The 15993-nt window shown below is 39.7% G+C and overlaps 1 protein-coding gene across 1 annotated transcript in view; it reads left to right on the forward strand.

Moving 5' to 3' along the window:
• The window catches only part of HYDIN (HYDIN, axonemal central pair apparatus protein), a 346678-nt gene that overhangs the window by 171216 nt on the left and 159469 nt on the right, over positions 1-15993 (forward strand). The window contains 1 exon segment of the mRNA XM_018063160.1: positions 13423-13661. Coding sequence (XP_017918649.1) covers positions 13423-13661 — 239 coding nt within the window.

Consider the following 15993-nt stretch of genomic DNA (forward strand, 5'->3'; position numbering starts at 1 on the left):
TTTAAAATTACCAAGCATAGGATACAAATTAACATAAAACTACAATGTGCTTAATATACTCAAGGAAATAAAAGGCACAATTTAGAATTTTGGTAGAGATCTAGAAAGTGTAAAAGAGAACAAATGGGAATTAAAAACCTGAAAAATGCAATTGAAATTAGGAAGTCAGTTCAGTTCAGTTCAGTTGCTCAGTTGTGTACGACTCTTTGCGACCCCATGAATTGCAGCAAGCCAGGCCTCCCTGTCCATCACCATCTCCCGGAGTTCACTCAGACTCACGTCCATTGAGTCCGTGATGCCATCCAACCATCTCATCCTCGGTCGTCCCCTTCTCCTCCTGCCCCCAATCCCTCCCAGCATCAGAGTCTTTTCCAATGAGTCAACTCTTCGCAGAGGTGGCCAAAGTACTGGAGTTTCAGCTTTAGCATCATTCCTTCCAAAGAAATCCCAGGGCTGATCTCCTTTAGGATGGACCGGTTGGATGTACTTGCCGTCCAAGGGACTCTCAAGAATCTTCTCCAACACCACAGTTCAAAAGCATCAATTCTTCGGCACTCAGCTTTCTTCACAGTCCAACTCTCACATCCATACATGACCACTGGAACTCAGTAGATGAGTTTAACTGCACATTACATACAGATGAATCGAGAACCGTGGAAGTGAAAGTTCAGAAGGAACTACCTGAAATGAAAATGTAGAAGAGTTGGTAAAACAGACAAACTCAGAGAGAGTGGAAAAGGGAAAAAAGCTGTCATTACCTTCCACAGAAGCAAATGAATAAGGCTCAAACTGCCAAGGCAAGAAGTAACAGTAGATTATAGATGAGAAGGTGAACAGCAAAATAAAATGCTGAAAAAAAAAAAGAAAAGAAAATGCTGAAAATAGACAGTGGTTGCCCTCATTAATGAGCAACAGTGGGATTGATAAGGGTGGGACGGTGGGTGCAAGAGACTTCTGTTTTTCACAGAAATGCCTTTTCTAGACCATTTAACTCTGTAAATTGTGTAATGCATATATCTCATAAAAATAAGATTAAAAAATTTAAATCATGCTGCAAGACAGTAAGTAGAAGTATGCTACCATTTATGCGAGAAAAAGTATGTAAGAAAAAATATAAATATGTATATTTTTTAGTTTTGTTTATAAAGTTTCTCTGAAAAGACAGGCAGAAAACTGGAAACAATGGGTGCCTCTGGGAATGGTAACTAGTGGTCCTGTGCATGAGAGAGAAAGATTCGTTAGAATCCATTTGAATTCAACACTGGGATATGCATTATTTATTTTTTCAAGAAAAAGCTTCTAAGAAAGAAAAAAACTGGGAATGAAACTAAGAAGAATAAGCAGAGTTAAAATTAAATGGGCTCTAAAGCTGAAGCTCCAGTACTTTGGCCACCTCATGAGAAGAGTTGACTCATTGGAAAGGACTCTGATGCTGGGAGGGATTGGGGGCAGGAGAAAGGGACGACCGAGGATGGGATGGCTGGATGGCATCACTGACTCAATGGAAGTGAGTCTGAGTGAACTCCAGGAGTTGGTGGTGGACAGGGAGGCCTGGCGCGCTGTGATTCATGGGGTCGCAAAGAGTCGGACACAACTGAGCGACTGAACTGAACTGAACTGAAAGAGAAGGGTGATCATATCCTTTTAGGATGAGTAATTTATTCAAGACACAAAAGTGTGTCTTCCCTGTTACACAAATTAGCATGCTTATAGAACAAATAGAAGTTAATAAAAGAAAAGTCACTCATATGCCACCCTATCAATAACCACCAAATTTTGGTGTACATCTTCCAAAACTGTACTGTGTGTGTCTGTCTGTGTATTCCTATCCCCCACCATCAATACTGTTTCATTACCAGCTATTTTCATCCAACACTGTGGTATAGTCAGTTTCTGACATGAATTATTAAGGAATATTCCTACACAGATCATTTACAGTCACTGACTTTATTGCATCATTTGGCTTCACCACAGTTGACTTAGCTAATCGCCTACCAATAGGTGGTTTCCAGCTTTTCACCACTGTAATCAGTGTTCACATCCTAATTGCTGTTCCCATCTTTAACTGTTTCCTTAGACTAAATTCCTAGAAATGCAATTGCTGGATCAAATGACATGAATGTAACTAAGTCTTGGTAAGTCTTTTGAAATTATCTCCTAGAAAATTTGTACCAGTTTATATCCTACCCCCCTCAGCGTTGAAGAAGGTTACCCTGTCCCAGACCCTTGCTGTCATTTTGTTTGCTAAATCTGGTAGATGAGGAAAAAAAAAAAACATATTGCTAGTTAAATTTGTGTTTCTTTGGCTTACTGGTGATACTGTACATTTTTCATGTACTTATTGACTAACAAGTATTTCTTAGTATCTTCCCCATACCTGGGACTAATTGTGCTCATTGAGGGGAGAGACATAAAAATGATCTCTTAGTTCATAAGATCATAAGAATGATCTCTTTCTTCAAAGAATTTGCAATCTCAAAAAAAGAAATGACTACAAAAACGACACAGTATTACAGTGTGCAATGTTATATATAAGCACAGTGTAAGATGTGGCTAGTGAGTGAGTAAAGTGAAAGTCACTCAGTTGTGTTCAACTCGTTGCGACCCCATGGACTATATTCTCCAGGCAAGAATACTGAAGTGGGTAGCCTTTCCCTTCTCCAGCGGATCTTCCCGAACCAGGGTCTCCTGCATTGCAGGCAGATGTTTTACCAACTGAGCTATCAGGGAAGCCTGTAAGAAGTAGCTAATTCTCCCACAAAATTAAAAATGTTTATAGATGGACGCATTCGAGTGGAGAGTTGAGGGATAAGGAGGAGGAGGACAGGGAAATGGGGTGTACATTTCCAAAGAGCAGCACAGTTAAATGCAGTGATGGTGTGCAGCACCTCTGGGGAGATCCAGTGTGGCTGAGGCCAAGGATGCCTGTTGAAAACTGACAGCGCCTGGGAAGTAAGCCTACAAAAGTGCTGCTTAACAAAGAATTTGAAACCGATCCTCCATACCAGAGGCTCCTATCTGATGTGCCAGTCTTGATTGCAGGCTGCGTTTGTTTCAAACAAATTGGACTTCCCTGGTGGCTGAGATGGCCTGCAAATACAGGAGATCTGAGTTCAATCCCTGGGTCAGGAAGATCCCCTGGAGGAGGGAATGGCAACCCACTCCAGTGTTCTTGCCTGGAGAATCCCATGGACAGAGGAGCCTGGTGGGCTGCAGTCAGAATCAAACATGACTGAAGCGACTTAGCACACAGTGCCTTTGTTTCAAACAGGAAAGATGACAAATATCCACCATGTTTGGAGGTCCTTGAGCCCTGGAAATTATATGTAAAGTTTGGATATGTATTTAGAGTATGTTTGTATGTGGGAGGTGTGTGTGTGCATGCACACATTTTTCTTTGAAGAGATTCCATAGTTTTCCCAAAGTGAAAGTGAAGTCACTCAGTTGTGTCCGACTCTTTGCGACCCCATGGACTGTAGCCTACCTGGCTCCTCTGTCCACGGGATTTTCCAGGCAAGAGTACTGGAGTGGGTTGTTGTTTCCTTCTCCAGGAAAGCTTCCCAACCCAGGGATTGAACCCCGGTCTCCCGCATTGTAGGCAGACGCTTTACCATCTGAGCCACCAGGGAAGCCTAGTTTTCCCAAAGTGGGGAAAAATCAGCACTACTAGTCCAGACGTTGGAGAGCCATCCAGAATCTCCAGTAGGAGAGGCACAGGATCAGGTCTGTGAAAGAGAGTCCTGTCAACAAGTTAGATTGGGGGGGTGGGGGGCACAAACAGGAAGGAGGACTGGACGTGAAATTTTGAATGATAACCTTCTAATAACCACAAGTTACTGAGTATTTATTCTGTGGTAGACAAAGTGCCTGCATCCATTTTATTAAAAATTAGTACGGAGTCTCCTGGCTACAAACTGGCAGAGTCTGCAGTTGACCTATCGGTCTCCATGTGACTGTAAAGCCCTCTTTTTTAATCATGACCCTCTGTGCCTCTCTTATAAAACTCTGTCATCATTTCTTTTGTATTTCATTTCCTAACGTTCAGTTAATTATTCTAAGCAACAAAGTGACTCACTTCAGGGCAGAGTACCATATGGCTAGAGATACCATTTAGAGGACAAAAAAAGAGAAAGGCCTTGGTGACTGTTCATTGTTTTGTTCCACAAAGAATTGATCATCTGCTGAGATAATGGTATAAATCCAAAGAAATCCCTCACTCTGCACTTTGGTTCCCATTGTTATTTGTGTCCTGTCATCCCGTGGAAGGAAATTCCTCCAGGTTTCAACTGGCAAGCGAGTCATTCTGGAGACAAGTGCACAGTGCTGTTTACTTCAAGCTTCCTAGTCATTAGCTCTGCAGGATAGAAGGTCTGCCTGAGTGTATGCGCGTTCATTTATTGATTAAACGACATGTGCAAACACTTCTGTCTTTTGTGGAAAATATTAAATACACGATAGGGTAACTTATAAAAGCACTGGCTGCTTTACCTTGGGACCTGAGTGTTGGCTAAGAAGTGTGCTAATGCCCTGTTGTCAAATAAAAAGCAAATGTTAGCCTTAGTTATGTGTAACCTCAGGGAGCAGGGATTAACACTCCTCACCAGTGGGCCTGGAATTCTGAAATGTAAAAGATCACAACTTTTTGTGTTCTGCACAATCATATGCATATATGATACCAACCATGAGCTACTGTAATGACTGAAGCATTTTAGCCCCAGTTCATGGAAGAAACAGAGGCAACTATTGCTGAAATTTTGGTAGAAGCCTTAGGAAAGCTTTTTTTTTTTTTTCAATCATCTTAGGAACAAATATTTGAAACTCTGTATTAGTTTTTATTGCTAAGTAAATAATTACTACAGACTTAGTGGCTTAATACAACACAGATGTATTACCTCAGTTTCCATGGGTCAGAAATCCAGGCATGACTTGGCTGGATCCTCCTCCTAGGATCTCAGAAGGCTGAGATGGAGTTGCTGGCTGATCTGCATTCACTTCTGGAGGTTTGACGAGGGAAAGAATCATTCTGGGCCCCCTCAGATTTGGCAGAGTTTCTTTTCTTGCAGTTGAATGACTGAGGCCCCATTTTCTTGCTGGCTATCAGTCAAGGACCACTGTCAGCTGTTGAGGCCCCTACAGACCCTCTCCTGCTTAGAATCTCCTCATTAGGAAGACCCCATCCCTTCTAAGGGCTCTCCTGATTAAGTCAGGCCCAACAGGGTAATCTCTCCTCCTTAACATCAAGTGACTCAGGACCTTTCATAGTAGCGCTAAGATTGGTGTTTGATTGAATAACTAGGAGAAGATAACTGGACACCAGCAGATGGAGATCTTGGGGCCATCTTAGATGTCCACCTCCTGTGAACCCTTATGAGATGCTTCTCTTCTGACAAGAGTATTGTGTGTTAAATGCTTCTTAGCATCTATCCTTGTTTTATGAGTTTGGTAATACATGTCATGGGAAATACTACTGAGCCCATAATTATATGTCATGTGGAGCATTTCAGCTCTTGGTAAAATGATGACAGTAGCTGTTACTTATAGGGGGTTACTATGTGTGAGACAATGTTCTGAGTTGTATGTGCATCACCTCATTTAATCATCAACTCTTTGCAGAAGTTGTCATCAGTATCATGAGCTACAGGTGGGATAACTGAGGCTGGACACAGTGAAGAGACGTGCCCAATGTGTGAGAGCTGGCAAGTGGCAGACCTGGGGCTCAAACCACAATTGTCTCTCTTCCTTTAGAACCCTGCTTTGTAGCCATCGGAACCTTTAAAAGGGTTACAGAGTGTCCTCCATAGCCAAGATTATCATTCATCGGTTCCCTCTTTAGTCAGATTTGCCATCTGATAACAGAAAATGTCACATAGACCAAGTCCTCCCTGAAAACAAAGGACACCCCTAAGAGCCAAATACCAAAGAGACACAAGATGAGCATGGTTTAGAGGCTGACTTTTGATAAGGACAGTCCAATACCTTAGCAGCAGGCATTTTATTGTGACTTGTTCTTGGATTCCAGGATGTACTTTGCTGCCTGGTTTTATGCCAAACATTGATTAATAAGCTTCATCAAAAAGAAAACTCACCACTTCAGCCCTGGAGAGCAACATCAGGTCTTCTTTCCAGAGCAGCCAACCTGTGTCAGCAGGAATCAGAATAGAAATGGTACCCATCCATCTAAAACTAATGTCCCCTGACTTGAAACAGCGCTTGTGCTGGTGACACCCTCTCTTTACTGTGGACAGAGGGTTGACCTGTGTTACTAGATAGGGGAGGAAAATAAATGGTTAGAACATGAAAGCTGACATTCACAATGCCCTCTTCTGAAAGGCATTTGTGTTGTTTTTTTTTTTTGATAAAAGAAGAACAAAAATGGCATTGATTTATGGTTTAATTGTAAGCTAAGCCTCAAACTAAATAGAGTGCTCAGAGGCCACATATTTGGGGAGAGGGGCCATCAGAGTGAGATGAGCCTGCCTAGAACATTTTTTATTTTATCTCCTAGCTGCTCCTGTATTTGTCTTAACAGCAGATAGATGTGAACTCCAGGCCTGAAATTCCCAGAGAAGTTGAAATGTGATGCTTCTACTTCTGTGTTCTGGTGGAGTGAACTCTTCACCTTCCAAAATCTACAATCTAAGGCAGTTGGGGAAGAGCTAAGAATATGACAGTAGGCTGAACCCACAAGGTCACTGTAGCAGACAGTGGCTTATAGTTCACTATGCCTGTCCTCCTTTCCTCTTGAACCAGAGCAAGTGATGTTTCCCAGCCTCTTCTGGAGTTAAGTGTGGCTGCATGACGGAGCTCTGGCCAGTAGAAGTGAGCAGAAGTGATCTGTGCCACTTCAAGGCTTGGTACATAAAATCTTGGCCTACGACCCTCCATTCTCTTTGTTTCTTATTGGCTGGGCAGATTTCAGTCAGTGTCCAGACTGCCAAAGAAGCCGTGAATTAAACATGACGTTGTCTATTTAGCTGGGGCCCTTGAATGCCTGAATGGAACAGAAACCCATCCTCACTCCTGCCAGCAACTGGAATGCATGTGAACAGGAATAATAATAAAATAAATGGCTTTTTTTTTTTAAGCCATTGAGTATCAAGGGTCTTTCCCTTATAGCAGTGACATTACTTTATCTAAAATAATCACCTAAACAGATTACTGTGTGTCTTTCAAAGTCAATCTGGACATTAAAATTCTGAAAGACCTCTAGAAATGTGAAAGATTACATCAAATGTTGTCTTTTTATTGTTCTATAGGAGATCAAGCAATTAAATATCTAACTTATTAGCAATTGTATTTCAGCAATTTTTCCTTTCACTGGCTATATAAACAAGTCCCTGTATTCTCTTTGGAACCAGCTGTATTATTTTACTAATTTTCTCATTAAAGAGATAAAGAAATCTTTGACAAAATAAAATAAAAGCCTAGAATCAAAAGACTGAACATAAAACAAGTAGTTCTAAGTAAGAAGAGCTGGTTGATTGTGTACATCAGACTGAAAATGATATGTCAAAGACTCCTATGTACAATAATAAAAACTCCAATGAAGTGAAGCTATAATGACTCATTTAAAAGCATCTATCTGCATTTATAGCTCTTTCTAACTCACTTTTGTGTTATTTCCTATGGTTAATATGTTAGAAGTGAAAGTCGCTCAGTCATGTCCAACTCTTTGCGACCCCATGGACTATACAGTCCATGGAATTCTCCTGGCCAGAGTACTGGAGTAGGTTTCCCTTCTCCAGGGGATATTCCCAACCCAGGGATTGAACCCAGGTCTCCCACATTGCAGGCAGATTCTTTACCATCTGAGCCACCAGGGAAGCCCAATATGTTAGAAGGTATTAGTATTTGCACTTTGGGACTGTGTCTTAGTTCAGGCTACTATAACAAAGTACCAGTAGGCTGGATGGCTTATAAACTACCAAAATTTATTTCTGTAGCGTGGTTGAGTTCTACCAAGGGCCCTCTTCCACCCCAGGGACTCATAACTTGTCACTGTATCCTCAGAGTGGAGGAGATGAAGTAAATCTTTCACGACTCTTGTGCTGTGCTGTGCTTAATTGCTCAGTCATGTCTGACTCTGCAACCCCATAGACTGTAGCCCACTAGGCTCCTCTGTCCATGGGGATTCTCCAGGCAAGAATACTGGAGTGGATTGCCACGCCCTCCTTCAGGGTTCGAGACTCTAAGGATGACAGTAATCTGGTTCATGAGCCCCACCTCCTGATACCATCATACTGAGGAGAGGGTCTCAACATTAATTTAGGGGGAAACACAAAACATTCAGTTCATAACATTCCATCTTGGTTCCTCCAAACTGATGTCCTTTTCACATGAAAAATAAGTTCATTCCATCCCAACAGCCTTAACTTGTTCTAGTATCACCTCTAAGGTCCAGAGTCTTGTCTAACTATCAACTAAATCAGGTATGAATAAGACTCAGAGTACATTCATCCTAAGGTAAAATTCCTCTCTAGCTGTGCACCTCTGAAACCAAGCAAGTTAACCAAGCAAGTGCTTTGGGGGCTATTTAGATGAAATGGATATATTGTGCATATTAGAACGGCATGGGTTTGGGGGCTCTGGGGCAGAATGTCAGAGACTGGATGTTCATATTCCTCCAAAATTCATATTTGAAACTCTCTCCTCTGATGTGATGGTATTAGGAGGTGAGGCCTTTGGGAGGTAATTAGGATTAGATGAGATCATAAGAGTCCTCAGGATGGGATTAGTCCCCTGCTGCTGCTGCTGCTGCTGCTAAGTCGCTTCAGTCGTGTCCAACTCTGTGCAACCCCATAGACAGCAGCCCACCAGGCTCCCCGGTCCCTGGGATTCTCCAGGCAAGAACACTGGAGTGGGTTGCCATTTCCTTCTCCAATGCATGAAAGTGAAAAGTGAAAGGGAAGTCACTCAGTCGTGTCCGACTCTTAGCGACCCCATGGACTGCAGCCTACCCGGCTCCTCCATCCATGGGATATTCTAGGCAAGAGTACTGGAGTGGGGTGCCATTGCCTTTTCCGGATTAGTCCCCTAATAAGGGTCAAAAGAGAGCTACTTCCTCTGCTCTCTCTCTACTGTGTGAGGACACAAGGGAAAAGCCAACAGTCTTCAGTCTGGAAGAGGGCTCTCTGGAGAACTCAACCACACTGGCACCCTGATCTTGAATTTAGTCTTTGGAATTGTGAGAAATAAATTTCGGTGGTTTATAAGCCACCCAGTCAGTCTATGTACTTTGTTATAGCAGCCCCAGCTGACTAAGGCAGATACTAATGCTGAGAATGGAGTGCTGCTGTAACAAATACCTACAAATATGACTGGTTTTGGAACTGGGAAATGGATTGAAGCTATGAGTTTTTTGTTTTGTTTTGTTTTCTTAAATTTTTTTTTGAAGTGTATATGTTTGTGTATGTGTATTCTATTTTAGATTCTTTTCCTTTATAGATTATCACATAACATTGAGTATAGTTCCCTGCGCTATGCAGTAGGTCCTTTTTGGTTATCTCTTTAAAAAAAAAAATTTATTGGAGTGTAATTGATTGCTAATCTTGTCTAGCTTCTGCTGTACAGCATAGTAAATCAGTTATACATGTAAGAGTTTTGAAGTTCATGCTAGAATAAGCCTACATTGCTGTGACTGGGCTATCAGACACTGTTTTTTGAAAAATGGATAAATTAAGAAGTTGCAAAGAAGTTATTTCTTTAAAAACATGAGCAAAATATAGTGATATTCAATCATGTAGTTTATCTTACCAGTAATAATTGATCTATAATCTCCAAAATTAAATTTATGAGAATTATTATTTTTGTTACTAATATTTTAGGATAAAATTATGTAAAAGTACAAGTCAATTTTATGGAAAGACAGACTTTGCTTACTATTTTCTTAATATTAAAAGTATTTCACTGGGGCTAATTTACTATGAGGAGAAAAGTTTAAAAATTTTGGAGAAATAGTTTGTCATACAAACATCAGCATTTCTTTTGGCAAGTGTTCTGAATAGAGATAATTAGAGTACAAATATCTTATCTTAGTAGTTTATCTAGTGTGGTATTTAATGTTTGTTTTCTTTTCTATCTATGTCTTTAGAGATGTCCCATATTAAAAGGTTGCAAATAATAGGACTCATGACTTAGAGTTAAATCTATAATCTCCATTAATACTAAAATTAAAATTTTCTCATCATTCATCTACATCATCTTTATAAACAGTTTATAATCTTGAGAACTGTTCTTCTTTGCTTCATTTAATTTATTTGAATTTTTAAATGCAATTTATTAGTTCCCATGCAGACTTTCAAGCCAAGAGAAAATTTAATTAGCATTCTGACCTGTGAAATAGGATTTTCCTCAGCTGTTAATTGGGAAGTTGTCATTTGGGTTTAAATATTAGATTCTCCTTATTTAAGTACCTGTGACCCTGTTCCCAAGAGGGTGACCATTCAGGGCCCACTGACCAAATCCAGTCTCTGAGTTTACACTGGGGCTAGACGTGGATTATGGTGACGTTCCAAGGCACTGTCATCCTACAAGATTCTGCCTACTGAAATTTCTAACTCTTGCCTGCAAATTGCAAAATACATTCTTCTTATTTACAATGAACATCAATCAGTACAACTCTATTCCAAACCCAGGAGATTTCTAATCTGTAACTTTACATTGAGCCTCAGCCCTCATGGAGCTACATGTGTTTTTACATTTCTCTTTTTCCTTTTGCGAAGAGAAATACACCATAGACATTAAATAGAGGAAGGATAACTTTGGACTGGAATGCTCTCTCGAATCCAGCCCGTAGAGTATAGTTTACATTTGTTTTTAAATTGTTGTTTTCTTCTGTCTGCTTTTTCTAAAGAGAGCTTATTCTGAGCTTCCTTACTCAGAAGAGTACAGGGAGCCAAGGAAGATTCATGAGGGGATAATCAGACTCTTCTTCAGTGGAGTGGAAAGCTTGATTTTGCCACTCCATTATTATCCTGGAAGTTTTGAAATGATCTCTACATCTTTTCTGTTTTCAGCCTTTTCCCAATGCATTGTTAGTCATTGTTAAATATTTTCTATGAATATTTATGCATATAAATATTTCTGAGTAACTTTTTTCTCAAAACAAAACAGTACTGTTAGAATTAATTTAAATAATATAACAATCAAAATAGGGATATGGTGCTTTGTATTAATTTTGAGATACTGTTTACATGTAAAATGAGAGTAGAACAAATTAAATTTTATTAAGCAATGGCATAATATAGTTAAGGATCACAGTCTCTGATAATTAAGCTCAATTTCATATGTAAACAGAAAAGAAAATGTGTCTGGAAATTTATCATACAAAGAATTTAAATATCTTCTGCTCCAAAAATGCAGCTTGTTCTTTATATTTCCCTGAGACACTTTCACTGTAGCCTCCTTCTGACTTGCATTTTTGTTTTGCATGGTTATCTCTCTGAATGTCAGTATTATCAGCTTCCTGGGGGCAGAAACTGTGCTTTTGGACACTTTCGTGTCGCAAAGAGTCGGACACGACTGAGCGACTGACCTGAACAATATCTGGACCTCAGAACCTCTGAGCATGTATTTGCTATATGCACTTAAAAAGTATTTGCTTTTAAGTACATATAAAACAATTTGCTTATCAAATTTGCAGATGACTGGGAAGGATGAGGAAAAGTAGCTAATAAGTTGAATGTCATAATCAGAATTTTAAAAGATCTCAAAAGGCTGAAAAATGTATAAAAAGAAAAGTAAATAATAAAACTGAATTCAAAAAACACTGAAATTAAAATATGCTAGATGTGTTTAGCAGTGAATTATATGCAGCTGAAGAAGGAATTATTGAACTGGAAGACAGCTCAGAGGAAATCATCCAAAATGAAGCATAGGGGGAGAAAGGATGGAAAATGCAGATGAAGCCTGTGAGGACACACTAGGAAAGTCATACCCACATATAATGGAGTAATATAAAGAAAGAAGAAAGAATGAGGCAGAAACTATAGTTAAACACATAATTGCTGAGAATTTTTCAGAAATAAAGATACCAAACCACAGATTCTGGAAGGGTAGCAAATTCCAAGCAGGATATACAAATAAACTCATAACTGGACACACTGTGGTGAAACTGCACCATAATTAATCAAATACAAGGAGAAAAGTCTTAAAAGCAGCTTAGGAAGGTAGATTAACACTAAAGACACAGAGTTTATATTTTTAAATAAGATGCTTATAGCTTGAGTCATTTTTAAAATTATTATTATTTGACACATTAGCCAAATTTTCAACTTACTTTGGAGCCATAAGAGGTTTTCTTCTTAAGTTGGAGATGTAATTTGAAGGGCTGTTAAACAAAAGAGGGAGATTCAATTTGTCCTATTTAGCTCCAAGGGAGTGGACCAAATACCAGTATATGGAAGGTCAAAAACAAACAGGTCTCTGCTTAGTGTAAGGAAGACATGCCAGATATTATGGATTGTTAAAAAACAGGGATACGTTACCTTAGTTGATAAATGAGTTCTCTGACATCACAGGATTTGATTAAAAGGCAGATATATGAGTTCATCTAACAAATATTTATTAAGCATCTAAAATGTACCACGCATTATTATAGATACAAGAACAACTATAACAAAAGAGCTGAAAACCCCTTCTACAGAGGGTGTATATTGTAGTGCAAGGACAGCAGGATAATGATAAGTCAGCCATGCCCTATGTTAGAAGATGTTAAAAAATGGAGCAGGGTAAAAGTATAAGGAGTACTGGAGGGGGAAGGTTCTCAACTTAAAATGTGACGGTAAGCGTAAGCTTCATTGCAAAGTGTTGTTCAGTCAAAGACCTTGGGGAGGAGAGAGACTGAGCTATGAGGATCTAAGCAGTGAAAGGGAACACATTGGTGGGAGTCACTTCCAGCTCTATTATTTAGTCCTGTAACATGTTTTAAAATAAGTTTGAAATTCTATTGATTATTTTGAAATAATAGAAACCAAGATGATTTTTACATTGTTTTTATTAATGAAAGCTGTTCACCCCTACTAGGACATCACGGAAACTTTGCACTTGAAAAACATTTCTTTTAAAAATTCCAAATTCCAGGAAGGATTTTGTACCTTCTGTTGGTGTCTCAGAATTTGAAGATTAGAGCAGATAATTAGTATAAGTTTGTTAGAGAGCTGAGCTGTCATCTTATGAAAAAGATGTAAAGGATCTTCACAGAGCATTCAAAAGTAGAATTGTAGGTTTGCTCTTCAGAATCATATTGCTTTTTGAAAAAAAGAAAAGCCAACAAACACCCAGCTGCTTTGATTCAAAAAAATAATGTTTGTCTCTGATGTTGAATTCTGCAGCACCAGGCATCTGAAGTATGGAGGGCTTTGACATGTGCAGAATGAAAAGCCAAGAATATCTTCAGAGTTAACTTGTAGTCTTGTTTTACAGGCACACAAAAAGTCCCTTTGGACCATTGAGCCCAAGGAAGGCATGGTTCCCCCGGAAAGTGATGTCAAACTGACACTGACTGCCAACCTGAACGACATACTGACATTCAAAGACACAGTCGTTTTGGACATTGAGAATAGCAACACCTACCGAATTCCTGTCCAGGCTTCAGGAGTTGGCTCCACCATTGTTTCAGATAAGCCCTTTGCACCAGAACTCAATTTGGGAGCACACTTTAGGTAAAGAAATATCATGGACCAATTTTTATACATATCATATATATTGCATAAGCTGAGCACTACTTCTACTTTGGAAAATTATTTTTAAGTAAATAGAACTAGCCTCCTCATCTTCACTTTCCTTCCTCCAGGTGGTTCATCAGCCACAAGGAGACATTTTCTAGTCTTAGTTGGGTTACTGCAAGCTGTGTCCCTCTGTGCTAGAGAAGAGATGGTTCGTAGGAAGGGTGTTCTTCTCTAAAACTTAGAGTAGATTCTCTGTGACAGATTTAGAATCTCAACCATGATTTCTCTTCCTTGATTTCAATACATTGCTAACTTCTCTCCATGAAAGTAGAAAATAAAGATGCAACCTAGTGATAACATAAATAGAATATAACTAGGAAGGTAAAAATATATTGCAAATGTATCTTTTCAGGTATTGCAAAGCCAGTGATTTTTTCCTGTATCATGTCCTCTGCTTGCCTCCTTATCATAGCACCAGCAATCAAAATAATTGTGGTTGGCTTCACCTGATCACTCAGGAAAAGCTAGAGAGCTTAGATATTTAAATAACAGGTGGTACAGAATAGATACCTCTGAGCAGAATGATGTAAATGTAACTCTTAAAATGTGTGGGGTTTCAATATTAACCATGGAGGGTATGTGTGGGAATTTGTTCATGGTTCCTCACAAGAGTCATACGTTGTCACTAGTTGACTCTCAGGAGCCAGCTAAATTGGTGCCTGTTTGTTTCAATACTGTGAACAGATGTCAAAGGGATGTTCTTGCCTTTTGGTCTGATGCCCTGAAACCAAGATGGACACACTGTGTTAAGAGAAGGTGTACCTGACAAAATAATATTAGGAGCCATCTCCTCCTGTCCATTAACCATAAGCCAGGGCATTTTGTCATTGCGTACCATGCCTCTGTTTGCAGATTTCTTTGTTAAGTGCATTCAGATATAATTATAGAAAACATTATACTGCAAACCAGACTTAATTACATGTTCTCCTTAATCAACAAATAGTGTCAAATACCTGAGAAATCTGTATGCAGGTCAAGAAACAACAGTTAGAACCAGACATGGAACAACAGACTGGTTCCAAATTGGGAAAGGAGTACATCAAAGCTGTATATTGTCACCCTACTTATTTAACTTATATGCAGAGTACATCATGAGAAATGCCAGACTGGATGAAGCACAAGCTGGAATCAATATTACTGTGAGAAATATCAATAACCTCAGATCCACAGATGACACCACCCTTATGGCAGAAAACAAAGAGGAACTGAAGAGCCTCTTGATGAAAGTGAAAGAGGAGAGTGAAAATGCTGGCTTAAAACTCAACATTCAAAAACCTAAGATCATGGCATCCGGTCCCATCACTTCATGGCAAATAGATGGGGAAACAATGGAAACAGGGACAACTTTAGTTTCTTGGGCTCCAAAATCACTGCAGATGGTAATTGCAGCCATGAAGTAGAAAAACACTTGCTTCTTAGAAGAAAAACTATGACCAACCTAGACAGCATATTAAAAAGCAGAGACATTACTTGACTGACAAAGATCTGTCTAGTCAAAGCTATGGTTTTTACAGTAGTTATGTATAGATGTGAGAGTTGGACTATAAAGAAAGCTGAGCGCTGAAGAATTGATGCTTTTGAACTGTGGTGTTGGAGAAGACTCCTGAGAGTCCCTTGGACTGCAAGGAGATCCAACCATTCCATCCTAAAGGAAATCAGTCCTGAATATTCATTGGAAGAACTGATGCTGAAGCTGAAACCCAGTACTTTGGCCACCTGATGTGAAGAACTGACTCATTGGAAAAGACCCTGATGCTGGGAAAGATTGAAGGTGCAAGAAGGGGATGACAGAGAATGAGATGGTTGAATGGTGTCACCAACTCGATGGACATGAGTTTGAGCAAGCTCCAGGAGTTGGTGAAGGACAGGGAAGCCTGGCATGCTGTAGTCTATGGGGTCACAAGGAGTTGGACATGACTGAGTGACTGAAATGAACTGAGCCCCAAAAGATATTCTGACACTTGCCTAGAATTGGAGGGTTAGCTGATAGTTTTCTATGAAAAGAGAAGCAACCTGTAGCTTTTAAGTGCCAATTTCTGCTCTGCCTAAACTCTACTGTCCTTCTCTTTGACATAAAATCTTGATGCCAGCAATCTGCAGAAGAGTCATCAAAAGCAAAGGTGGGAAAACTACAGCCCATTGCCTGTTTCTGTAGATAAAGTGTTATTGGACATATTTTCAGGGCAGAAATAGAGAAGCAGATATAGAGAACAGACTTGTGGACATAGTGGGAGAAGGAGAGGGTGGGACAAAGTGGAAGAGTAGT

Source organism: Capra hircus, chromosome 18 (genome assembly GCF_001704415.2).
Source record: "Capra hircus breed San Clemente chromosome 18, ASM170441v1, whole genome shotgun sequence".
Classification (NCBI taxonomy): domain Eukaryota; kingdom Metazoa; phylum Chordata; class Mammalia; order Artiodactyla; family Bovidae; genus Capra; species Capra hircus.